The following is a 26,589-nucleotide window of genomic DNA, read 5'->3' as shown; positions in this document are numbered from 1 at the left end:
TTTATATGTAATACACGCCATTGTCTGTCCATGCAATTTAATATATGTTGGACAGACTGCACGATCTATTCGATTGCGGATGATTGAACACAAGAGTCGTGTTAAGTCTATGAGGGAACATGCGCCCCTTGTAGAACACTGGATAGAATTACATCATGCCATAACAGATATTAAATATTTGTCATTAAAAAATTGCGGTTGAGGAATGGTGGTAATTTATCGGCTGTATTAAGAAGGGTTGAACAATGCTTCATTTTTAAGTGGCATACAGTAACACCTCGGGGCCTTAATGGTCCAATAGAATGGAATGCTTTCCTGTGAAATTGATGAATTTGAAGAAATAGTGAGCTATTTCTTATCAGTGTATATATATACAATTTTGGAATTCTACTGAGATTGTTATACCAAAGTAGCATCAGTGTATAAGAATAATATGTAATGGTTAGCAATATTGTCATTGGGTTGTTGTTATGAATAAGTGATGTGTTTGGAGATTGTGTAGGAATTAGTTTCAGGTGAAATAAATTTAGATGGAATCTTGATTAAGCCTTGCTTTATAAAGAGTTAAGTAAGGCTACATAGTGACGTGTAAGGATTGATGGAAGTATACGTCAGTTCCGGGATAAAGTGAGTATGGAGAACATGGTTGCTGTAGTACAATTGTAATGCTGGTAAGAAAGTTAATGGTGGTATTTTTAAGTTTTTTGAGTATTATATGTTTTATTATAAATGTTGAAATTGATGTCCGTGTTGGAGAATTGAAAGAAAATGTTGAGAAATCGACTGGACGATGTAGGATATATAAACGCTGTGGAAGCATATTGATATACATATGTGGTTGTCGCATATGGGGTACATGGATAGATTATTTGGGGAAAGAGTAGATAGTTTTTTGAATATTGAAGTACAATTAGTTGTTTGTATTTTCAGAATGAGAACGAAGGAAATTTGTTTTATGAGTATTCGGGTTGGTCCCTGAAGAAGCCCTTAGCGAAAGGGTTAAACTGGGAGATCTTGGTTAGACTAGGATAAGAAATTAATATTACTGAGAAGAGTCTTCAGAGAATAGTGATCAAGTGAAGATTCATATAGAACTACATTGAAAAAAAGAAAATAGATGAAGAAATATTGTTAATTGAGAAAATAAAATGTATTAAATAGTATTTAGTTAAAATTAAAATGCAATATAATATGTTTTTAATAGTGTGAATGGAGTATGTTTGTGATAGATAATTTTTAATTGTTTAGATAGGTTGTTGAATTTTGGGATACAATGAATCTATGTTAAAACTGATAACCCACTTTTATGACACCAAAACCTCTCCTGGGATGTTTTGGGTTTAGGTAGAATCTTGGGACTTTGGTTCAAAGGTTATCAATGATGCTTGTTACTGTGATTGTATTTCTTTTCATCTTGTGTGTATCAGTTCAATGTATATTAATGCTATGTAAAAGAAGCATCCATAAATTAATGCTCTCAGTAACTCTTGCAGTGCCCCAGAACACCTCCCTAGAAACAGAGCTTGGTAAATTATATGCTATGAGTGACCTTAGTTCTAAGGTCAACTCTCACTATTCTGGGCTCCAAGGAGGGAATGAATTATTTAAAATGGTTAAGATCCTCATTGAATAAAGGATGCCCGGGCAAAATATGTTGATTCAAGAATTTACAAATTGTGGAACCCGGAAAACAGCGAGAGTATGGTACAAAGATATGAACAAAGGTTTCATTTCCTCTGTGTGATTAAGGAAGGCTAAGAACATAAACTCCCTGAAAATGTTTTCAAAGTTAGTTTAGTTTTCCCAGAGGGGGGGTTAGGCATGTGCACATCTTCACCCTTTCATCTTTATTTAAAAGTGCTTAACATTTTATCTTGGTAAGAAAGTGTATTTTACAGTGGAGGAATAGCCTAGTGGTTAGAGCTAGGTTAGAGCTTGAACTAGGGTTCAAGTTCCACTGTCGCTCCTTGTGACCCTGGGCAAGTCACTTTATCCTCCATTGCCCTCAGGTACAAACTTAGATTGTAAGCCCTCTGAGGATAGGGAAATACCTACAGTACCTGAAAGTAATCTGCTGTGAAATGCTGAAAAAAGTGTGAAAAGCAGAATATTTAAAAAAAAATGCATATGCTATGTCAATTTGGAGTCAGTTAGTATTGCATGCTGGCTCCCCATGAGTGCATGAACAAAGGGTTAATGAAAAAATAACTTCCAGTCTCTCTGCATATTGCTGTGCTGCTAATTTATTTTCATAGCAATTTAAATAAGGCTTTTGATACAGATCCATATAGAAAACTGGAGAGCAACTAGTCTGGGATTTGGAAGAAAAATTACAAACTGGTAAAGAAACTGGGATGCTACATGGATCAAATGCTAGTTCATGCCCTCTTCAATAACTTTATATGTGAAATTATGGAAGCTAGAAAAGAAAATGTGCCTATCTGCAGGTGATATGAAATTCTGTAGCTATGTAGACTTGAGAGGGTGACTAAATAAGATGAAACTGGAAGGATGGTCAAGGGTTTGGAAAATATGAATTAAAAAAAAAAAAGCAAAGTCATGCATTTAAGGGTCCACAGGGAAAATAGTTATTGGACATATTATCATCTCTGTACATGTTTAAGACATGAGCCATCATTAGTACCTGTGTGCAATTCTGGAGACCACAGTTACAAAAGGACAAGGTGGAAGCAATTTAAAAGGAAAGAGACTTAAATTGCTAAAGATTTTATCTCAAAAAGAAAGAAGGGGAAAAAGATGATGAAAATATTCAAATATCCAGTAAGCTTAAAAAAAAAAAAAAAAAGGTACCAGAAGGTAACATTCTCCCTTGAATGAAAAGTTCAAGGAGAAGAGGTTGAAGAGAATATGAGAAAATACTCTGATAGGATGGTAGTAACCTAGAATTTCCAGTTGAGATGGTAGAAGACAAAACGGTGGCAGAGTCAGGGCTAGCTCTTCCATTAAACAGACTACATGAATGCCTAGAGTGCAGTAATTTTGGAGGCACTACAGGCTTTGCTATGCATGAGCACACAAAGCTGTGTCCTGATGACTTTACTGGCCAGTGATACAAATCTGAAGTAAAAGAAAACAGCCTTCTGCTTCCTGCTCCTACCCTTCTACTCCCAGGCAGAATGCAGGGAATAGGAGGGGAGGGATGTGAGGTTAGAATGGACAGAAAATAAGAAGGAAGAGCCACTCCACTTCCTAATGTAGCCCCCTTCCTTCCTTTCCTGCAGCAAACAGGAGAGGAGGGGGTAAGGCTTGAGTTCACCTGCATATTTCTATTTATAATTTATAGCCACTTATTCTGTATTTGATGAGAATTTTTCTCTGCTGTGTGTGTAATCAACATGAGGCATTCTGCTATCAGTTTCTAAGTAATCCAGCTTGTTTTGTTTTTCCAATGGGGGGTGTATAGCTAATAACAAATTTGGATTTTCAGCCTGTCTTTCCAAATAATGCTCTAAAGCACCTTATAGTGTTTTTAGAATTCAGGTCCTTGCTCCTAAGAGCTTACGATCTAAGCGGATACCTGAGGTATTGGGAGATAAAGCAAACTGCCCAAAGTTATAATGAGTGTCAATAAGGGAAGTGGGATTTGAACCCTGCTTTCTCTGGGTCTCAGTCTTTTAGTCCACTCCATTTCTCTGCTGGGAAGAACAGAAATCCTGTTCTAGGGCCTGGTGTAATATTTGCATTGCTTTATTTTCATAGGTAAAATTGTTGCTTTTTTGCTGAATTTTTGTTATTTCATAACGTGCCAGGTAATGTGCACCATTATAAATGAGGTGACAAAAGAATTTGAAAATTTATTGTACGGTAATTAGTAAGGGGAAACAAACTAGATCAGTACAGTCAGCCATTTCAGAGACTAACTTCAATCAATATAGTATTAATTTCTTTTAATTTATAAATAATATAAATGGGGGTTTTTTGTATTCTAACCCCCAAAATCCCAGATGAAATTTTCACCAGACAAAGCTGCATGATATAAATATCTATCTATATATATAAAGCTTCATATTTAAAAGCATGGGAAGAAATTTTCAAAACTGAACATTTTGATGCAGAGTTCAGCGGCACTTATTCATGGGTTGTGAACTAGTTCTCAAAGGGAAAATAAGTGCACATTTCATCTTTGAACCATGCAAACTATAAGGTGTTTTTAGGGCGGAGAAGTTAAAAACAAAACAAACCCCCCTCCCCCCCTATATCCAGGTATATCAGTATCTACCAGTGTAAATGATTTCAAAAATTGTCATCCCTATTTTCAATTATGTTTATTTACAGACTGTTCTGGAAGGGATGGTGAAGGAGTCATTATGATTTTTGAGTTTATCAATATCTTGGGGAAAAGGTGAACTATAGGCCTGAAAATTAATGAGAGTAGGGGTGGGGCACAAGGTTAAAGGTTTTCCTAGGTGCCTAATATTCTTGTTGCAGCCCTAGGCAGAGTTCAGACATATTTGGGACAAACACTAGGACCTCGGGGTATAGAGAAGGGACATAGGAGAGAATGCAAATTGGCAGGTATATTTAGAAGGCATCAATGAGCAGACCAAGAGGTTCTTGTCTGCAGACATCTCCATTTCTATGTCACAGTGCTTGACAACCCTTGTTATAAAGTTCTCCTAATTTATAAGCTAAATCTTCATTTCTGTAGCTTACGCCCTGAATGAAGACTGCTATCAAGTCATTGCTCCAGTTTTTCTTTTCCTGGTTATATCAGACAGTAACTCTTAACATATCTGATTTAATCCAATATTTTTTTCACGGTGCTGAAGTTAACTGCTCTAATTCTTTGAGTACTCCTTTTACCCCTTTTTTAAAAAGAGACATCATGTATAATCTTTTCCAGTTGTCTGAGATCTTACCTACCCTCAAAGGCAGTTGTTAATGGCTATGTGGCAACTTCCAACCACTTTTGAAAACAGGGTGGCTGAAATTCTAGACACCAGATCACATATATGTAACCTCATTTTGTAGCCTAGTTACTAGGCACACCCAGGAGTCTAGTATGTTCAGGGGTCCACATGTGATGGGGCATATCAAGGCTCTATGTAGTAGGGGAAGCAGCTCATGGGTCAATCTTGTGCAAATCACACAGGCAGATACAGTACAGTGCGCTCTGGTGGAGCGCACTGTTAACCCGCATTTGGATGCACGTTTTTGACGCGCTAGCTTTACCCCTTATTCAGTAAGGGGTAATAGCGCGTCGAAAATGCGCGTCCAACCCCCCCCCCCCCCCACCCCGAAAATAGTAGCACCCACAACATGCAAATGCATGTTGATGGCCCTATTAGTTATTCCCATGCGATATAGAAAGTAAAATGTGCAGCCAAGCCGCACATTTTACTTTCAGAAATTAACGCCTGCCCAAAGGCTGGCGTTAATTTCTGCCGGCGCCAGGGAAATGCACAGAAAAGCAGTAAAAACTGCTTTTCTGTGCACCCTCAGACTTAATATCATGGCGATATTAAGTCGGAGGCCCCAAAAGTAAAAAAAAAAGTAAAAATTAAAAAAAAAAATTAAAAATCGACCCGCAGGTCGGAAGACGGACGCTCAATTATGCCGGCGACCGTTTTCTGAACCCGTGGCTGATAGCACGTTTGAGAACCGACGCCGGCAAAATTGAGCGTCGGCTGTCAAACTCGCTGACAGCCGTCGCTCCTGTCAAAAAGGAGGCGCTAGGGACGCACTAGTGTCCCTAGCGCCTCCTTTTACCGTGGGCCCTAATTTGCATAGGTCACCCTCCTAAATCGCGCGCCCAGGAGAGTGGTCTGCCCGCTCTCCCGCACGTTTTTCTGAATTGGCCTGACAGTATGCACACTGGGCATGTTTGGAGGGGGGGGGGGGGGGGGGGGAAGGTTGACATGCACGGGATATACAGAAGGGGAATGGAAGATAGGAGCCCACCTAGTGTGGCTGGATGAGTGCTGGGGGAGGAAGTCAGAGATAATGGGGAAAGAAGAGGCACTAAAATAGGACAAATAAGAGACAAGAGGTGAGAAGGAAGGCAGTCTAAGTGGGTGAAAGAGGAAGATGAGAGTTAGAAAGGGAAAACCAAGTGATATAGGGGGAGGAGGCAGTAAAGGGGGAGATAGAGCAAAAGGAGATATATGGGAAGATTGAATGGAGAAGACTAGTGATGAAAGAAATATAAACAGGCAAGATAAAAATCTGTGATAAAAGATACTACAGGATGAAGAATACAAAAAAGTATTATGAAAGGTAAAACAGGAAAAATGATAGAAAATAAGGAAAATACAGAAAAGGAGTCAGAAGACAGGTGAAAGGAGAACAGCAAAATTAGAAAAATACAGTTAAAGGAAAAAAAACGTTCAATTTATAGAATTTCAGCATTTTTTAATGTTTTACATTATATCTAGTCACCTCTGCAACTCCTCCTTACATGGAGGCCACAGTGACAACTAGTGTGCTGGCAGACAACAAAAGGAGCAGCAGCAGAGAAGGCACTGCTGCAGAAGCTAAAGTAAAGCAGAGTTGCTTACCTGTAATAGGTGTTCTCCAAGGACAGCAGGATGTTACTCCTCACACATGGATGACATCATTAGATGGAGCCCCGATGTTGAAAATTTTTGGCAAAGTTTCTAGAACTTTGACTAGGCACACTGAGCATGCCCCGCATGCCACTATACATGCGTTAACATGAGGTCCCTCTCCAGCCTTGTATCAAAGAATTATAATTAAAATAAAAAATAGGAGAAACCCAACTCCTCAGGGAGGCGGGTGGGTTTCGAGAGGACTAACATCCTGCTGTCCTTGGAGAACACCTGTTAAAGGTAAGCAACTCTGCTTTCTCCGAGGGCAAGCAGGATGGCAATCCTCACACATGGGTGAATCCCTAGCTATAGGCTGCTCACCATCACAAAAGAGGACCGATAGACACCTAACCAGGTGCCAATGGGCAAAACACTACTGGTGCTGTTAACAGAGGAGGAGACAGCCTGAACCCAAACAACGGACCCTAGGTGGGAAGAGTTAGGTTCTACACTTCAAACACATTCCGAAGGTCAGACTGGCCAAACCTACTGTTGCGTCGGCCATCCCTATCCAGGCAGTAATGAGATGTGAATGTGTGGAGAACTCCACATTGTAGCTGTGCAGATCTCCTCCATGGGAACTGCTCACAAGTGGGCCAATGCTGCCATGGCTCTGATAGTATGAGCCTTGACATGAACCCCAAGATGCAGTCCCACCAGGGCATAACAGAAGGAGATGCAATCTGTTAGCCAACTGGATAGTGTCTGTTTGGCAATGCCCAACCTAGTCTTGTCAAAAGAAATAAAATGTTGGTTGGACTGTCTATGGACTTTTGCCCACTTCAGACAGAAGGCTAAGGCTCGCTTGTGGTTCAGATTGTGCAGTGCTCATTCACCTTGGTGCGAATGGGGTCTGGGAAAGAATGTTGGCAGGATGATGGACTGGTTAAGATGGAAGTCCGACAGGCAGGAACTTAGGGTGAGTATGCAAGATCACCCTGTTATGATAAAACTTAGTGTAAGATAAATAAGTCATTAAGGCCAGGAGCTTGCTGACTCTATGCACTGAGGTGACCACCACCAAAAATATGACCTACCAAGTCAGGTACTTCAGGTCACAGGTGTGCAGCAGCTGAAAAGGAGCTTTCATCAGCTGAGCTAACACAATGTTGAGGTCCCAAGACATAGTGGGATGTCTTAAAAAAGGCTTCAATTGAAGCAGGCCCCACATGAAACGTATAGTATAGGCTGTACAGAGATAGGCATATCATCTGCACCTTGGTGGTATGCACCAATTGTATTGATATGAACTCTAATGAAGTTGGTCTTTAAGCCAGCTTCCGATAGGTGTAGAAGGTAATCAAGCAGTTTTTATGTGGAACAGGAGAATGGATCTAGGGCCTTCTGCTCACACCACACTTAAAACCTCCTCCACTTCAGTCCATAGGACTTTCTAGTGGAAGGCTTTCTAGAAGCCACCAGAACTTGAAACAAATCTTCAGAAAGATCAAGCAGTTGCAGGATTAACCTCTCAACATCCAGGTTGTGAGTGAAAGGGCCTGGAGGTTGGGATGCCACAGCCTGCCTTAATCTTGCATATTGAGATCTGGGGAAGTCCCCAGACTGATCGGGCTATGGATGGACAACTCCCGTAGGAGTTGACCAATGAAGTGATATGAGGATCATGGTCCCCCTGACCTTGCAAAGGTTCAAGAGAATCTTCACCACTAAGGGAATCGGAGGATATGCATACAGAAGACCCTTGCTCCAATGACGGGCAAGGATGTATGAGGCTGGTTTGCTGTCTGACTTGTGCAGGGAGCAGAACCAAGGCACCTTCCTGTTGCGGGGGACGTGAACAGATCTACATCTGGGTTCCCTCAGAGGCAGAATATCTGATTCACTACCCCCTGGTCCAAGGACCACTCATCCGGTCTGAAGTCTTGACTCAGCCTTTCTGCTACCATATTCTCTGTTCTGGCCAGGTACATGGCCCTGAGCACTAACCCGTGGGAAAGGGCCCACGACCAGATCTGGACTGCTTCCTGACCAGAAGGTACGATCCCATGCCTCCCTGCTTGTTGACATACCATATGGATATCTGGTTGTCTGTTTAATCAGGACAACTTTGTTGGATAGCCGAAGCTCCAGGAAGTTGATTTGACAAGAACATTGCTGAGCGGTCCAGAGACCCTCGGTGCTGAGCCTATCCTCATGAGCTCCCCACCACAGGGTGGATATATCCGTGGTTAGGACAATTTGGGTGGGAGTGGGGGTGGGGTGACTTTGAAAAGAGATCCCCTGTTCAGATTTGAAAGTACTGCCACCAGGACAACGAGTCCTGGAGAGACAGGGTGACTTAGATGCAATCCTGGAGGCTCTGAATTGTCTAGCGCCACTGCGATCTCAGGGTCCACTGGGCTCTGCACATGTGTAGACATGCCAAGGGAGTGACATATACGGTTGCGGCCATATGGCCCAACAGCTTCAACACGTGCCAGGCTGACACCTGCTGGCTCTACTAAATCTCTGCCACGATGGTCGTCAAGGTGACAGCACTTTGATGAGGCAAGAAGGCCTTGGCCTGAGCTGTGTCTAGCAGGGCTCCTATGAAGTCCAATTGAAGTGATGGGCTGAGATGGGACTTTGGGTAGTTGAGAAAGAACCCTAGAGACTCCAATACCCAGATAGTCAAGTGCATGGATCTGTCAGCCCCTGCCTGAGATGTGCTCTTGACCAGCCAATCATCCAGATAAGGGAAAACATGCACTCCCATCCTGCAGAGTTGCACCACCAGGCACTTTGTGAAAACTTGTGGGGCTGATGCTAGCCCAAACGGCAACATTCAGTACTGAAAGTGCTATTTTCTCACCTCAAATCGGAGATATTTCCTGTGACCTGGGAAGATCTTAATATGAGTATATGAGTTCTTTAGATCACGGAAAGGGGGATTCAAGGTACCCAGGGAAACCATCTTGAACTTTTCATTTTTTAGAAATTTGTTCAAGGCCCTTTTGTCTAGGATGGGAAGGAGTCCTTCTGTTCTCTCTGTAAATAGGAAATTCCTGGAGTAGATTCCCTGCCCTCTTTGTCCTGGTGGTATGGGCTCTACTGCCCTGGCCATTAAGGAGAGCAGCTCTGCTAGTAGTACCTGCTGATGCGCTACTGGCCCCAAAAAGGGGCATGGAGGGCAATTTGGCGGGACACCTAACAGTTTCAATTGGTATCCTTGATGGATGATGGAAAGAACCCATTGGTCCAAGGTTATACTTGGCCACAGGTTTGCAAAGAACCGCAGCTTGCTCCCGACTGGAGGGTCCACCGTCTCAGGTAAAGGTTACTGGCCTACGCTCCCTACGACTAGTCAAAACCCTGTCTGGAGTTGACTGTCATGCCAGCTGGGGCTTGGGGCTCTCTGCTACCTAGGGTGGCCACAGGAGTCCTGATGGTGTTGAGGTCAGCAAGGGGGCAGAGGATAATACTTCCTTTGGCAAAAGAAAGACTTGTCTCCAGTTTTACCAGCCTCTTAGAAGAGGACGATGGATCTGGAGTGCTGGTGGACAGTTGTTGGATGGTTCCATGATGGTCCCAAAGTTGGGTTACGGCATCCCTTACCCTATCTCCGAAAGAGATTCTCCCCAATACATGGCATATCAGTGAGTCATTCCTGTACCAGCCATGCCATTCTGAGGGCACCAATTCCCGCTGCAGAAACTCTTGATGCTGTTTCGAAAACATCAAAAGTTGTTCGGACCTCGTGTTTTCCGGACTCCATGCTCTTTTGCACCAGCAACATGAGAGTGTCCTGCTGGTGTTGCGGCAGCTGCTCGGCCACCTTTTGTACCTGCTTCCAGATGTCCCATGAAGAGTGGCTCATGTAGACCTGGTAGGCAGCAATGTGGGCAAAGAGCATGGTGCCTTGAAACAACTTCCTCATAACAGCATCCATCGGTCTATGGTCCTTCACCGTGGGTGGCGAGGAATGGGTCCGAGAACACTTGGTCCTCGAGGGCAGATTTGACCACCACCGACGGGTGGGGCAGCTGACGCTTATTGAATCCGGTAGCCCTCTGGATGAGGTAGACTCCATCTGCCTTCTTATTAAATGGGAGGCACTGTGAGGGGGGTGTTCCCATATCCTCAGCAGCAGCTCCTTAAGGATCTCGTGCATTGGGACTGCCATCCTCCTCCATTAACTGAAATAGCTTCTGCCATCACCCTCATAAACCTTGCGAAGGTCAAGTCCTCAGACGGAGACTTCCTTTGCTCCTCTGGAGGATAATGGTCTTATGGGAGACCCTCAGAGCCCTCACTGGAGGACTTTGAATCATCACACCCCCAGGGGTCATAGGGTTCTTCATCCTTGCTGTAAGCAACAGGGGATGGGTCCCTAGGTGCTTAGCTTTCTTCCAAAGGTGCAGGCACTGTTAAAACTGGATGGGGAGTGGCAGGCCTCAACGTCTCTGCTGACCTCAGTGGAGCTTCTTCGGAGGAAGAACTAGCGACATGTATTGGTAGGGGGAGGCCTTGGTTCCCCACTGGGCACTGATGCTGTGCCAAGAACCACTGCCAGCTGGGTCAGTAATGCACAGATGAACATGCTGAGCTTCTCCAGAAAAGGTATGAGGACAGGTGGCACCGGGTCCAGTGCCATAGGTCTGAAGCCCTGTATCGCCCTGTCCAGTGCCAGCTGGAATCAGTGATCCAGCTCCTCCTTGAAGGTTGCCGATAGCACACTGATGAGGAAGGAAGGATGGCCAGAATTTCTTTGGACCCTTGGGGTGGATCGGTGAGTGGCATCAGGACCTGTGGAGACCATCAAAGACCCCCAGCACAGATGGAGGACTGGCACTCCTCCTCACAGAGTTGCTTCAGGGGCATCATGGCAAAAGCCGATGCATCATCGTGCCTGGCCCCTTGTGCCAACAGGAACCAGTTCTGATGCTCCTTCGGCTTCCCTCAATGCTCGGCACGAACTTTCCCCGGTGCCAAGGCCATTGAGGAGGAACCCGCTGTCCTTGGCCTGGAGGAGACAGACTGTGGTCGGTCGCCGGCGCCCCCATCCATAGATAGCATCGTTGGTCCTGCCAATTTCAATGGCTTAGTATCTATCGATGTGGCTCCATGGTCCTTCAGTGCTGATGCCTCGGCCTTTTACAGCCTGAAGAGTAGTTCCATCTTGTTGAGTTGAAGCCGATGTCCCTTCGGGGTCATCTGGGCGCATAAGCGGCAATCCTGGACGTCATGCAATGCCCCTAGGTAGAGGATGATGGCCATGTTGGACGAAACAAAAGGGGCATGAAGCGCAAACGATGGCATTGAGGCGTTGATGGCCTATGGGCACCGATGTACCACCACCAAAGGGAATTGACTGCGAAAGGAAACTTACCCGAATCGCTAAAAACCCTGATTAGAAGCACTACAGGAATGGCACCGAGAGGAACAGAGTAACAGAACAGCATGGAAAAAAAACACCAAAATTCGAGAAAAAGGGAAGTTTTTCACAAGGCCAAAAATAGCCAAAGTGAGCTCAATCACACCGCGACGCTTTCAGCTCTATGGAAAGAGAGAGACTGGAGAGGTACCCTACCTGGACACATGGTGATTAGTGTGCCTAGTCAAGAGAGACTGGAGAGGTACCCTGCCTGGATGCGTGGTGATCAATGAGCCTAGTCAAAGTTCAAGAAACTGACAAGTTTTTCGCATTGGGGCGCCATCCGATGATGTCACCCATGTGTGAGGACTACTATCCTGCTTGCTCTCGGAGAAACTGTCCTTCTCTTCCTTTACTCCTTTCTGTGTGCTTTAGCAGCATTAAGCCAGCAGTGAATGAACATGATAAATATTTGCTCCTGATCCCTGTGACTGCTCCTTCTCAGTCCATGCTTCCTGTTTTTATGCTTTAACTGGTAAATTTAGTTTATTTAGGATATATTTTGCAAGTTAAGTGCAAAGGGATTAGAAAAGGCCTGAAAATTAAAGGGAACTTAAAAATATTATTGTAAATGAACATAATTGCTTTCAATATGAAGATGTGATTGTTAATAGTATTTGTTTTAACAAAAAGCAGTCTATTTTTGTGTTGTAATGTGGTACTATGATGGTGGGAACATAGCTTCTGATGCTACTATAGCAGTGGTTCTCAACCTCTTCCTTGGGACACACCCAGTCAAGTCTAGTTTTCAGGATATCCACAATGAAAATGCATAGGAGAGATTTGCATAAAATGAAAAAAGTACATGTAAATCTCTCTCATGCATATTCATTGTGGATTTTCTGAAATTCCGACTGGCTAGTTTTTCAGAGGACTGGGTTGAGAAATACTACATTATAGGAATGAAAGTCTATATATATATATATATATATATATATATATATATATATATAATAACTGTAAAGATATCACTACAAAACTACATGTCTCTAATAACACAGATCAAGCTCCCACTATCATACCCAACATTAAAACATATTTTAAAAGTATTGTTTAGAACATTTGCTTTTTCAGAAATTACATCTGGCTATGAGTAGTAATTCGGTGTGTTTATGGCAGTATTCTTTAAAAAAAAGAATCTCCATTAGGCATGGATATTAAATCGAAGAGCTATTTACCATGCCACTAATCTCAATATTGTTTTCTTTACTTTTGAAACAAAGCATTAATTTGGACATTCATATACCTTGTCAATGCATATGTCAGTAATCTGGTATAAGCCTTTCTTTCAAAATAAGAAAACTAAAACATGGAAAAGCAATTTCCCTAACAGAATTAAATGACAGATATCTAACCATATCCTAGGGAAACTTACTTTACTGCGATCTCCCTTTGGGAATCCATATACACGCGCTAGGAAAATATACACAAAATTAATTAATTCTACATTTAAGCTTTACAGTACTAATTAATAACTGCTTAATGCAACAGCTCTACCTTTGCATTTGCTTATGCAGACTAATATTTCAATAAGGAGAAAAGCAAAAAAATAGAAGACATATTTGAGAATATATTAATTTTACAATTGGTATTACTTAACAAGTAAGGTGCACAGACAATACATCCAATGGTAACTTCAGTTGTAATTTTAATGAAATATCACAAACAGAGCCACACCTCTCAAACTATAACATAAACCACCAAAAGAGAGGGAAAAAGTAAAAAATATATAAATTAAAAATATTCTCCAAAATCTTGGAGAATATATTTTAAAATTTATATTTTTTTTTACTTTTCCCTCTCTTTTGGTGGTTTATTTTAATGAAATATTACATATTTGTGCATACATATACAAGATACAATAAACTGAACACATTTCAATCATTCAACACTGAAAAGTACCCGCATCAAATATGGATCTCCTCAGGCCAAATACTAAGAATTTATATTACCTATTGTTTTTTTATACCATACCATAGAGCAATAATGTTAAGCAAATATTTAATTATAGAAAGAAGAATTCCAGTGACCAAATCATGTAAAAAATACACAGTTGAAATTGGAATGCTACATTATCTTCCTCGCCTGACACTAAATCACATACAAAATAAGTTCCATATTTTTAGAATAATAGGAATTCTTTTATTAGAAAACCTGATACTGCTGTGGAAATCTAGAGAGGGATATATATGTGATTTAAGTTAAAAAGATTATAACAAAGTTTCCAGATGAAAGTGGAAGTTTATTTGAAACTCTACGAAGAACACCTTAGAAATAATTAGTAAATTACAAAAAAAAAAAAAATTTAAGTGAAAAAGGAAACAGTGAGAGTGGTAAACTAAGGATATAAGCATTGAAATAAATCAGCTGCTGAAAGTGAATTTTGAGTTCAGAATGGAAAACAAAGAAGTGGAATCCTGATCAATGGATGTCAATTTGTTGCAGAGAGTTGGTGCAAATAATGCAAAATGAGAACAAAAAGGGAGGATGCAATGTGAACATTAACAATCGTAATGAAGAGTTAGACCATACATATGACCATTTTTAAGTGACAACCAGGAAATTAACCCCTAGATTCATCAAAATGCTATAACAATGCATGGATAACGCCCACTGCAATCAAACTAGGTAGAGAGAACATGGAACAAATCTACTCCTTTCACCACTCCAAATCACATTAAATCTTCACTGATGGTAACTGCTGTTCGTACGTATGACTGTGCATGTAAAACTGCCCCCCAAAACCCAACTCACCCCCCCCAAACCTCACCCCGAGTTACAAGTGCCCCCTCTTACAGTGATATAAATAACTTGTTGATGAGCTTCTACAGAGGCGCTCTTTCTCTCACAGCCCAAAATGTCAATTGCGATAAAAGCCCTCCCTGGTCAGACTGGATTTCTCAGCTTGTGATGTGTCATAAATTTAATGTGAAATACCAACGCGAAGCACTACCAGGAAATTTCCCTAACCATACCCCTTTTTTTAATCGCAGGAGCTATTTTTGCTATATTTATCGCAAAATGTGGAATCTAGGCCTAAATTACTACAAAAATAAACAAAAGCAAGAAACACAAAGATATTTGTATAAAAAAGCTAGCAAATTTACTTATAAAAACAAAAGATGAAACAACAGTCAAAGGAAAGTTGATATTTTAATGATACAAACGGGCCAATACAGTACAGTGCGCTCCAATGGCGTTTTTACTGTATCAGCCTGTAATGCAGCTATTTCGAGACCCAACAAATTATTAAGGAAAACCCAAGCACCTGAAATCCTACGATTTGGATTATGAGTGTTGGGCATCTGTACATTAAGTGCAAACTCACCATGTCTGTGTGAATGCTATGTTAAGGCATTTCCCTTTGCTCTACAAAATAACAGATGTGGAACCAAACAAAGAAATTCTCTCCCTCTTGATAAAAGACAGCTAGAAGAGGAAATTAAACTGAGCAGCCTGTTGGTGCTTGTGGCATTGGAGAGCAGTCAGTGGCTAGCCAGAGAAACTCAGGCTGGACTCTGGCTGTTTTCTCATAAGCATTTATTAAACACAGAAAAATGTAACAAAAGCAGCTCTGATTAACTTAGCAGTTTTCAAACTCAAACATTGCAGTATATCTTTTGTTGTAAGTTACTTGTAAACCGGCACGATGTGCAAACGGTTGCCGGTATATAAAATTAAATAAATAAATAAATAAAAAATACTGGCCTTTGTAGGCTCCTTCTCTTCCTTGGGCCCAGCTGTTTCATCTTCTAAGGAGAATACCATCAGAGCAGAACTCCCTTCCTGTCTGTGGCTTAAGGTGGATCAAGCTAAATGGCTGGTCCTGGGCTTTTAAGGAGGGTCTAACTTATACTTCTTCACAGTGCTGTGCCACTGAAGAAAAACCAGTGAGCTTGCCCAGTAGAGACAAGACAATAAAACATGATAATCTAATTACAGCAAATACAGAGCAAATTTGCTAAAACAAATACATACAAAATATAAAACTGGCCAGAACAGCAAAGAAGTAAAATATCTTTCATATAACTGCAGGGTTGCTGAAAAAAACCAAAACAGCTAGGTACTTAATTCAGTGTCCAAGAAATTGAGTGGGCCCATGGGCTTGAGCAGTGCAGAAACTGCTGCACATACAAATGGGAAGGGTTTGCTTTTTCCACAAACTCTGAAAGTTTGCTTAGTGCCGAGTGCAGTTACAAAAAAAATGAAAATCTACTTGTTTTCAGAGAATTATAATAATCAGCAAATAAGAAATCCAATTATAAAGATAAAAATGGCTACTGAGTTCATATTTCTTTTATTAATTTTTAAAAATGTATAACCCTTTCTACCTACCCATTCTAGGCAGAATTCAAAATAGCATATATTACAACTTATCTTTTCATGCATTATCACCACTCAAATTGATTACTGCAATTCTCTATTCAATAGCATCTCTCAATACAGTCTGAAACGCTCACTTAAAATGGTAGCTATTGAATCTATCTTAAGGGAGCCTGGCTCAGACCCTAAAATAATTGATAACTATCATCCAGTCTCCAGCCTTCCCTATGGCTTTGTAACCATAAATTCAAATTAAATCCCTCCAAACTGAAAACTCTTCTGGCTAAATCACTAAAATCATCCCCTGCGATCTCTATCTTCTCTGTCAGGAAATCCCCTACATCCCAGAGAGTAGGATTTAATGGACAATTTTCTCAGTGGAAGGGAGTAGGGCAGTGGAGTGCCTCAGGGATCTGTACTGGGACCCTTACTTTTCAATATATTTATAAATGATCTGGAAAGAAACAAGACGAGTGAGGTAATCAAATTTGCAGATGATACAAAATTGTTCAGAGTAGTTAAATCACAAGCAGATTGTGATAATTGCAGGAAGACCTTGTGAGGCTGGAAAATTGGGCATCTAAATGGCAGCTGAAATTAATGTGGACAAGTGGCAAGGTGATGCATATAGGGAAAAATAACCCATGCTATAGTTACACAAATGTTAAGTTCCATATTAGGTGCTACTACCCAAGAAAGAGATCTAGGCGTCATAGTGGATAACACATTGAAATCGTCGGTTCAGTGTGCTGCGGCAGTCAAAAAAGCAAACAGAATGTTGGGAATTATTAGAAAGGGAATGGTGAATAAAATGGAAAATGTCATAATGCCTCTGGATCGCTCCATGGTGAGACCGCACCTTGAATATTGTGTACAATTCTGGTCGCCGCATCTCAAAAAAGATATAATTGCGATGGAAAAGGTACAGAGAAGGGCTACCAAAATGATAAAGGGAATGGAACAGCTCCCCTATGAGGAAAGACTAAAGAGGTTAGGACTTTTCAGCTTGGAGAAGAGACGGCTGAGGGGGGGATATGATAGAGGTGTTTAAAATCATGAGAGGTCTAGAACGGGTAGATGTGAATAGGTTTTTTACTCTTTCGAATAATAGAAAGACTAGGGGGCACTCCATGAAGTTAGCATGTGGTACATTTAAAACCAATCGGAGAAAGTTCTTTTTCACTCAACGCAAAATTAAACTCTGGAATTTGTTGCCAGAGGATGTGGTTAGTGCAGATAGTATAGCTGTGTTTAAAAAAGGATTGGATAAGTTCTTGGAGGAGAAGTCCATTACCTGCTATTAATTAAGTTGACTTAGAAAATAGCCACTGCTATTACTAGCAACGGTAACATGGAATAGACTTAGTTTTTGGGTATTTGCCAGGTTCTTATGGCCAGGATTGGCCACTGTTGGAAACAGGATGCTGGGCTTGATGGACCCAGTATGGCATGTTCTTATGTAAGAAGTCTTGATGTTCAACTTGACCAAACCCTCGTGATAGAATCTTACATCTCGTAAGTGGTAAAAAAAATTCCTTTACTATTATTCCAAATAAATAAACTTAGCTACTACAATTTCATGCATTAATCACCACCTGAATCAACTATTTCAACTCTCTATTCAATGGCATCTCTCAATATAGTGTAAAATGCCTCCAACTGATACAGAATACAAAAGTCAGGATGTTGGTAGAGGTCAAAGTGTTGTGTCCACTGTCGCAGACGGCTGCGACCGCTCTGCCTTACCTCTTTTCTTCCATTTTCCTCCTCCTTGGGCAAGATGGCTGCTTCCGGTGCAGAGGGCCTTGGCGTCTCCAGCTCAGCATGGGTGCCCCTGTCCGCCATGCTCACTCCCGAGGCCTCCTAGGGCGCGCGCACATCTCCTACACTCAAATACACGTCATGGCGTCCCCACCACATGACATCAATACCTCCAGGTATTTAAAGCCTCCGCTACACTTCCACCTTTGAGTTAGCAAAGACTCCGGTTTAGCTACTCTGACCGCTCTAAGCTGCACGCTTAGACGCTGCTCTACACTCCAGGGCCTTGCTCCGTTTAGAAGCTCTAGGCACCTGCTCCTGGGGGTCTCTCGCTTCCATCCACCCTTTGGGGCCTCTACTAATTAGACACCGCTCCTCGGGGGGGTCTCTCTCTCTTATTTCATTTCAGGATCTCCGGACCATCAGGTACTCGCTCCTCGAGGGCCTACCAGTCTACTATCCTGCACCACGGACCTTTGGTCCCACCATCTTCACTATCAGGAAGACGCTTGCACTACGTTCGAGTCAGTACCTTATGATCCAGTTCTCCAACTCTACCCACCAAGCTCGGCTTATCCCACACCGTGGGGTCCCATCAACCTTGAACACCTGGGTGAGACTTCTACATCTGAGGACTGTCAGAATGTATTGGCACCTTACCAGACTCCAGTGCCTTTCTTTCCTGCCTCATACCAATCTATCTACAGCAGTACAATAAAGTTTTCCACCTACAAGTGTCCGCTCTCTGCGTTTAGCCTATCACTGTGGTTCCCCACAGGGCCCCTCCCCATGAGAGGAATCATCTCCACTGCGACTAAGGGTCCACACAATGCCACAAATACTAAAGCTAAAGACCACATAAGGCCCATCTTTTTCCTGCTTTGAACTAGCTCACTGGCTTTTAGTTCAAAGCAGGTAAAAGTTCAAACCCCTTTTGTTTCATCTTTAAATGTGTTAATAAATAGGCTCCTGAACATCTTTCCCAACTTCTTGCCTCTTACACTCCGGCTATAGAAATCTGATTCTCCCAAATGGCCCTACTCTCCACCTCTCTCTGGCTTCTACCAAATTGACCTCCTGCATAGACTTCATGCTTTCATCTACTATACACATAAAATCTGGAATAAAGTACCACTGTAAAGGATTAATTTATAACTACCACTACCCTTTCATTTTGAGCCGAGCCATCTCACTTTTCAGAAAAAAGCTAAGGCATAGATGTTCAGCCAGGTCCATCCCTAGACTGCTCATTACAGAAGAAACATGTAAGCCACTTTGACTAAAATTTTGATTCAATTATGATTACAAATGACCTGCAATTGTGTACCTGTAAGTTTAAATCTAATTTGATTATAATTTGTAATGAGGCAAATCTTGGAAAAAGGTGATATATCAAATGTTTGAAAGAAAATAAATATGAAAGGAACACATGGACTTGTAGTAAAAAGATTATAAAGAAAATACACACATTTGAGATGTTGCATGTGCTGTATGTAATAAAGTGTTTCATTCCAGCTACAGTCAAATCTCCATTATCAGGCAAGCAGGCGGAATAGGGGGTACTGGTTAATCAAATATGCCTGTTATCTGAGAGCCCTCTGCTTTTTGTAATTTCCCCTCTCCTCCTATCTCTTGCAGGGACAGGAAGGGAGGGGGTGATGCTGGATTAAACAAAGCAGGACAGAAAAAAACTATTCTGCTTCCTAATTCAACCCCTCCTCTTCTATCTCCTGCAGGGAACAGAGGGGAGGAGATGAGGATGGTGTTGACAGTACAGAGCACATCAAAGACCTACTCTGTTCCCTAATAAATACAACCCCTCTGCTCATGTCATTCCACAAAATAATTCTGAAGATTAGACAGATGCACATGATTTCAATAAGGTGCATGAGATGGCAGCAGAGATTTCCTAGCCATGTGTTCAGAGGTTCTGGTAGCAAACTAGTTAATTTACTACTGGAGGTTATGATAGACAAGAAAACAGAATGCAACTTGGGGTTATGACATAAAAAACTAGTTCAAATCTGAAAACAAAAGCAAAGTTGAACACAGACAGAATTGACGAGCTATAGTTCCAACTCTAGTTTCTCCTTTACAGGTTGATTTTAAAATGAAAGTGTGTGTGCCTATACACATGTGCATCAGTGTATGAGCGAGGATATGCTAGAATTTTTAATCGTGCGTACACTTACGCATGCATGTTTTAAAATGCACCATCTGCGCACAAGTATACTCCTAATTTTAAGAGGTTACTCAAGCACAGCTAGCGTGCATGTGTCTTCAATAGGACCATGTCAATTTTTATGCGCACATCTCAGTGAATTTTAAAACATGCTCATGTAGCACAGTCCCAATTTTCCAATTAGTCCACCATTTGTCTTTCAGACCCCTCTGGTTCTTCATCCTGCATGCTGCCCAGTTGATGCAACCTCTCAGCCTTTCCCATAAGCCCTAAAATTTGTTATCTACAGACTTGTTCCTCATCAGGAGCAACAGTAAAGTTATGTGGATATTTAGCATAAATGTATTGCAGGTTTTGTTTTTAAGATTTGGAGTTACGTGCACAAGTCTTGGCCCCACCCCGGAACACCCACGACCCACCCCTGTTCTACCCTCTTATTCCTCACATGCACACAGATACATATGGGCATATTTTGTGACTTTTTAAAATCCTCATTGCTCGCACAAGGCCCACATAAGCGCATATGTGGGCATTTTGGCACGAGCAACGCTTTTAAAATTGACCTGTTATAGTTTTAAAAAGTGTGTTCTAATGCCATGTGATAAATCTGAGATTTCTGTTATAAACTACTTTGGTTTGTAAAATACTTAAAACTCTATAAATAAAGAATTAAAAAAAAAAGTGTTTGGACAGTTCTTGGAGGAAAAATAAACCAAATTATTAGCTAGGTTGTTTCTGGAAAACTCACTGCTTGCCCTTGGTTTGGTTTTTGACTGAGATTGAATGCTGAGCTCGATGGACTTTTTGTGTCACCCAGCATGACATCTTTTGTTCTTAACCTTTATAACAAAGATGGCACTTGATGATTAAAATGAGCCTTGATTACTTCAGGTACAGATTGCCTCTGGCCATGTAGGTTTCTTTACATTCCACTATTCATTAAGAATTGGAAGCTTTAGAGGCTACTGGATCTTCCTTTGTGCATTTATCTAGTATAATGAATGTCACACATTTTAAAAGTTCCTTTATTTAATAAATATTAAATATAAGATCCAATGTATGCGGTACCTTCTCCACCTCACTTGAATGAATATGGATCAGAAAAGATTAGACAATCACCTTGATATGAAAGGAAACAGATGCTTTAGGTACAGCTAGGAATTGTCCACACACCACTTCATTGGCATTAAAACAAGAATTCTGGAACCTCCCTCACCCTACAGGTTGAAGTGACAACTACTAGAAAAACTATTGCATACTAGCAACATTTTAGTAACCTCTTCTAGCCAACTCAAAAGGATAGTTCATTCACCATACTTCTCAATGGAAAATAAAGAACCAGAATAAACTTGATGATAAAGTTCACTTTATCACATGATATATGGATAGCCTAATATGGAGCCTAATGCTAAGACTATTGCTCACTCAGTTCCCAGAATTTTTCAGGATGTGGCCTGCTTGCAATGTTGGTCATAGAGAAAAACTTTTAACTGACCTCAGATTCAAGAATTTGGAAGATATCTGGAATACCTTTAGGCTCTGCAAAGCCTATACTTAAAGGTCATGAGGTTATCGATGGCAGACGGCTGAGGCTGCATTCTTGGCTTATCTGGCTCCAACTGAAATCAGAGTTTCTCCCTGCCCCCTGGAGATGAAATGATTGATCTATTGACAGGACAAAAGAAATTCAGAAGAAGTGGCGGCACACATCTGGCAAAAGCAAGGCTAGAACAAAGGGACCTTAATGTGGGTGGAGAGTTCTCAGGTTAAAGAAGTTTAGTTTATTTCATTGTCATATTGCGTAAGTGATCCTCGTCACAGGCATTCTGTGTATGGTTTAAACCTATATAATACAGCTTTTAAAAGATACTGGGAGAGACAGTAATGCCCTGCCTTATTAAAGGTCTGGCTGTCTATGTCTCCCAAGGATATACAATAATAAATTTATCTTTGCTTTTACTAAATTCCTTGTGATATCCCTGTGTGTCCTGTAGCAGAGAAGCGCCGTTTACACAGTCAGGTAATACCGTGTTTCCCCGAAAATAAGACATCCCCCAAAAATAAGATCTAGTAGAGATGTTGCTGAATTCTTAAATATAAGACCTCCCCCGAAAGTAAGCCATCCCTTGTAAACAGGGGCGGACTGACCTATTGGGGGATCAGGCTTCCCCCGGTGGGCCGGTCAATCCTGTGACGTCATTTTTTTTTTTTTTAATAAAGTTTCCAAAGTATTAGGGGCAGACGCGAGCAGTGGTATCCCGAGGGGAGCCAATGCCCCCAGGCGCAAGGGGGCTCATGCGGCCGCTGAGCCTCCTTGCCCGAGAAAAAGATCGCGTTCAAACGCGCTGATGCTCTTTCTCCTTCCTGCCTGTGCGGCCCCGGAAGTAAACGTTGCCGGAGCCTCATGGGCAGGAAGGAGAAAGAGCATCAGCGCGTGCAGAAGAGGAGCCGCCGCGGGCTGCTGCGAATCCCAAGTCGCAGCGGCCCAAGAAGAGGAAGAGGCCCGGTAGCAGGGCCGAGGAAGAGGAAGAGGCCCGAGAAGTTCAGGGCCGCTGCAGAGCCCATCCTGTGGCGACCCGCGAAGAGGAGGCCCAGAAGTGAGAGAGAGGCTGAGGGTCTTTAGAGGGTGTGTGTGTGCGTGTATGAGATGAGTTGAGAGATTGTGTGTGGGAGTGAGGATCTGAATGTTTGCAGAGGCAGCATGAGAGAGCCTCTGTGTGTGAGAGAGAGACAGCGTGTGATGGTGAGAGCCTATGCTTGAGCAAGACAGCATGTGGGAGTGAGAGAGAGCCTGTGTGTGTGAGAGTCAGACAGCATGTGCCAGTGAGAGACTGTGTGTATGAATGATTGTATGAGAGACAGCATGTGACAGTGAGAGCCTGTGTGTGTGTGTGAGAGAGAGAAATGCATGTGAGAATGAGAACCTGACTGTGTTTGAGGGAAGAAGACGGAGAGGAAAGAAATACGGAAGAAAAAAGGACAATATAAAAGGAATTGGCAAAAAAATAAGAAAGGGAAGGTGGAAAAAAAAAAGCCTGTGACCAACCGATTAGAAAACTACGGTAACATCAGCCAGCAAAGGTAAAAAAAAAAAATTACTTTTTAGTGATTGGCACATGTAATCTTTGGGAATGTGCAAGAATAGCACTTTCTCTATGCGGATCTCACAATGTACGAGATCCGCATGGAGAAAGTGGAAGCCCACGGGGCCTGCACAGAGGAGGCAGCAGAATGGGCTTCAGTGTCAGTAGCAGCAATCGGCGCCTCCCCAATAGCCATGTGGCAGCAGTGACAGTGGCAGCAAGATTACTCACATCTGGGGATGGTGGCAGTACCAGTCGGGGGACCCCTTCCAAGCAGTGTGCAGAGGTTCAAAAGCAGCAGAGTCAGCCCAAGCTGACTACCATGAATGCTGCACACTCTTACCTCTCTCTGACAGCACACAGGTGAGGCATGGCTGAAGCAGGGGCAGCCAGCAGCTCAACGGTATTAGACATCCCCTGAAAATAAGGCCTAGTGCATCTTTGGTAGCAAAAATTAATATAAGACACTGTCTTATTTTCGGGGAAACAGGGTATATACATTTTTGGCGACTGCACAAAGGGACTTAGCAATAGCTGAGGCTATTGTTATTTTGGGAAGTGTTGCATTGAATTCTGGTGGACAGGGTCCAATTCCACACTAAGTTCTCGGACATTTAATTTGGTTTTAAGTCCAAAGGAAGAGTACCCAGACTTAAGTGTTCTGGAGGAGCATTGCTGGAGCAGTAATATCCGGAGGACACTGAGCTCAGAGACGAGGCTTAAAGAAGTTTTCGCGCTTCCCTGGTGGTTATGCGTATGATGGATCCAGTTTTGAAAGTATGCACATCAATCTCCAATAATCTGTGAGTATTGTTTTTATTATATATATATTTTCCATTTTTTGATTGTTTGTGTGCACATGTACAGTGTATAGTGATTGTGTGTTAAATCTCATATCAGATATTGTGTCGTAGGGCTTCTGTTCCTGCCTTTGTTTTTTCCCCTTCGGTCCCTCTTGGCCGAGCTATAGCTCTTTGTGTTCTAAGTGGTTCCTGAAGATGGACTGGTGCTAATTCAATTCTTTTGAGTTTAACATCTTGGGATTCCATCTATTCTTCTCTATCCTGATAGCTCTTTTTAATATTTACAAAAGAAAAACAAAAAAAACACAGAGGGGGGATAAGAATAAATTTTTGCACGTTACAGTTCATGTTGATTAGAGTCAGTGAGTGTATTCTGCTGTAGGGGTGCCATCTAGTGGACGATATGAAAACTCCTTTAGAGTTAGTTTTAGAGGCTAATCCACTTAATATTAAGGAAATTAAACAATATCATATCAAATGGTGTAAGACGTTTAAAGCATATCCAGACTTTGTTTGGCCAAAAGACGGCTCGTTACAACCTTCTGTGTTGTTAAATTTGCTTAAATATATTAGAGATTCAAAGACAGGAAAATCTTTAGATAAGCATTTGCAAGGGTTTGAGTTATGGTATAGGCAGAGAGATTCTGTTAGTAAGGAGACTGCGTGGGATAAACTGCCACCAGCATATGCCCCGGAGAAAGCTTCTGTTAATTATTCCACGCTCCCTGCCTCTAGTTCTTCAGGCTTGTACCCAGCACTGCCAGATGTTTATGGCAGTCTAGGGCAATTTCCATTACATGCTGTGCCTGCTGAGTTAGGACCTGTAGATCCGAAAGATGTAGCCCCAGGTTATAAACCGTTGCAGTTAGACCCTCTGCCAGTGACTCCACTATCTGTTATTGAGAATCTGGGAGAGGGTATTTCTGGAAAATCTCAGTCCACAGGTGCTCCTGCAGCTTCTCTGCCAGCAGTGGTTTCCCCTACTTCTGTGTCACTGGCAGCACCTGTGGCACTGCAGCAAGCAGAAGGACTTGTTCCACCTAAGGTAGAATTACAGGAAGGATGGCAGGAGATGACTTGTATTTTGAAAGGGTTAATGCATCCGTCAAATCGTGTGCAATCAGGTCTGACTGTAGATGAGCTAAGAAAAAGGTTTGGAAAGGTACTTAAGCTTCCAATAGCTGAAAGCGTAGGGAAGGAAGGGGAAAGTGATAGCACAGAGGAGGAAGAGGACAAAAGCGTAAGGAAAAAGGAAAAGATAAAACAGAGTAAGTTAGGAAAAGACTGTTGTAGAAAACAGCCACCCAGACAATGCAAAACTCAGGGATGTATTATTATACATGAAGGAATAGATGAAGAAAGCTTGTAGAGATGGAAATGGAGACCTGATTATGTTAGTCCAGAGTTTGCGTAAACTGACACCAAAAGAAATAGTGGATGAGAGTGAAGATAGTCGTTATTATGTGGATCTATGGGTGGATAGGTTAGCCAAATGGACTGAGGGAATGAGAGGAGATATGTCCCCCTATCCAAGACAGGGTTCTTTATCTTCCAGAGATATGAATATAGCCCGCCAGTGTATTAGAGGTCCTTATGGGGATCCTGATTGGGATGATCAATATATGAATGCTGGCTTAATGGTATGGGAAAAATATGAAAAACAAGCAGGGGCTGAAGCTACACAGTATCCCCTGTTGCTAGGGAGAACTAATGAGAGGGGTCAGGTTCTCCCTCGGTATACTCCATGGCAATTTATTGATCTGACTAATTTAATCCTGCAGTTGCCACCTTTAACAAAAGGTGCAGGTGCATGGATTCAGGAGTTTGAAAAACTAACTAGTGGATTGACTTTAGCCATAGGAGATATTAAAGCATTATTAGCTAGACTGCCTGGAATTGATGTAGATGCATTGTTTAGACAGGCTAGAATGAGGGAAATTACATTAGCTAATTCAGAATATGATGGTAATCCTTTTAATTACTTTCACCATAATGTCTGGGAAGCTTTAAGGCAAAACTTCCCTACACAAAGAGATTTATAAACCCTTATGTCACATGCATGGGATGGTACAACTGATATCAGGCTGCATGTGCAAGCAATGCAGGAGGAATGGTTTCGGCAGATGGAACAGCCATTTGATCAGCCTGGTATGTTACCGCTGTTTTATCAAGCATTAAGTAAAACGTTACCAAAAGGGGTTCAGCAAAAGTTGGATCAAGTTGTGGGGTTAGAAAGTAAATTGTGGCCAGAAATGTTCCTTAATATATGCCATTATGGTGATTTGTATGTTAGGAGAAAGGTAAAGGAGCTGATGATTTGACTAAAATCCAAACTAAATTATGCTCTATGCAGATCGAACAGCTAAATAAACAAAAAGAAGGAGAGACAAATAAGGTGACTGGGACAGAAGGAGTTAAAGCATGTCCAGATAAGTAATTTGAGTCAGAAATACGACATGGACAGGATGGGTGTAATGCAGGTTACCCCCAGAAT

The 26,589-nt window shown here is 41.9% G+C and overlaps 1 protein-coding gene across 7 annotated transcripts in view; it reads right to left on the bottom strand.

The window, feature by feature from the left end:
* Positions 1-26,589, bottom strand: part of RBM33 (RNA binding motif protein 33) — a 523,998-nt gene that overhangs the window by 68,472 nt on the left and 428,937 nt on the right. For 2 of the 7 annotated variants that reach the window (XM_029588466.1, XM_029588465.1), the window contains one exon: positions 13,319-13,356. The exons of the other annotated variants lie outside the window; for them this stretch is intronic. In XM_029588466.1, coding sequence (XP_029444326.1) covers positions 13,319-13,356 — 38 coding nt within the window. The remainder of the gene's footprint in view (positions 1-13,318; positions 13,357-26,589) is intronic. 7 annotated transcript variants of the gene reach the window in all.

Source organism: Rhinatrema bivittatum, chromosome 2, assembly GCF_901001135.1.
Source record: "Rhinatrema bivittatum chromosome 2, aRhiBiv1.1, whole genome shotgun sequence".
NCBI lineage: Eukaryota > Metazoa > Chordata > Amphibia > Gymnophiona > Rhinatrematidae > Rhinatrema > Rhinatrema bivittatum.
The sequence above is the reverse complement of the archived record's forward strand: the minus strand, read 5'-3'. Positions and strand labels throughout refer to the sequence as shown.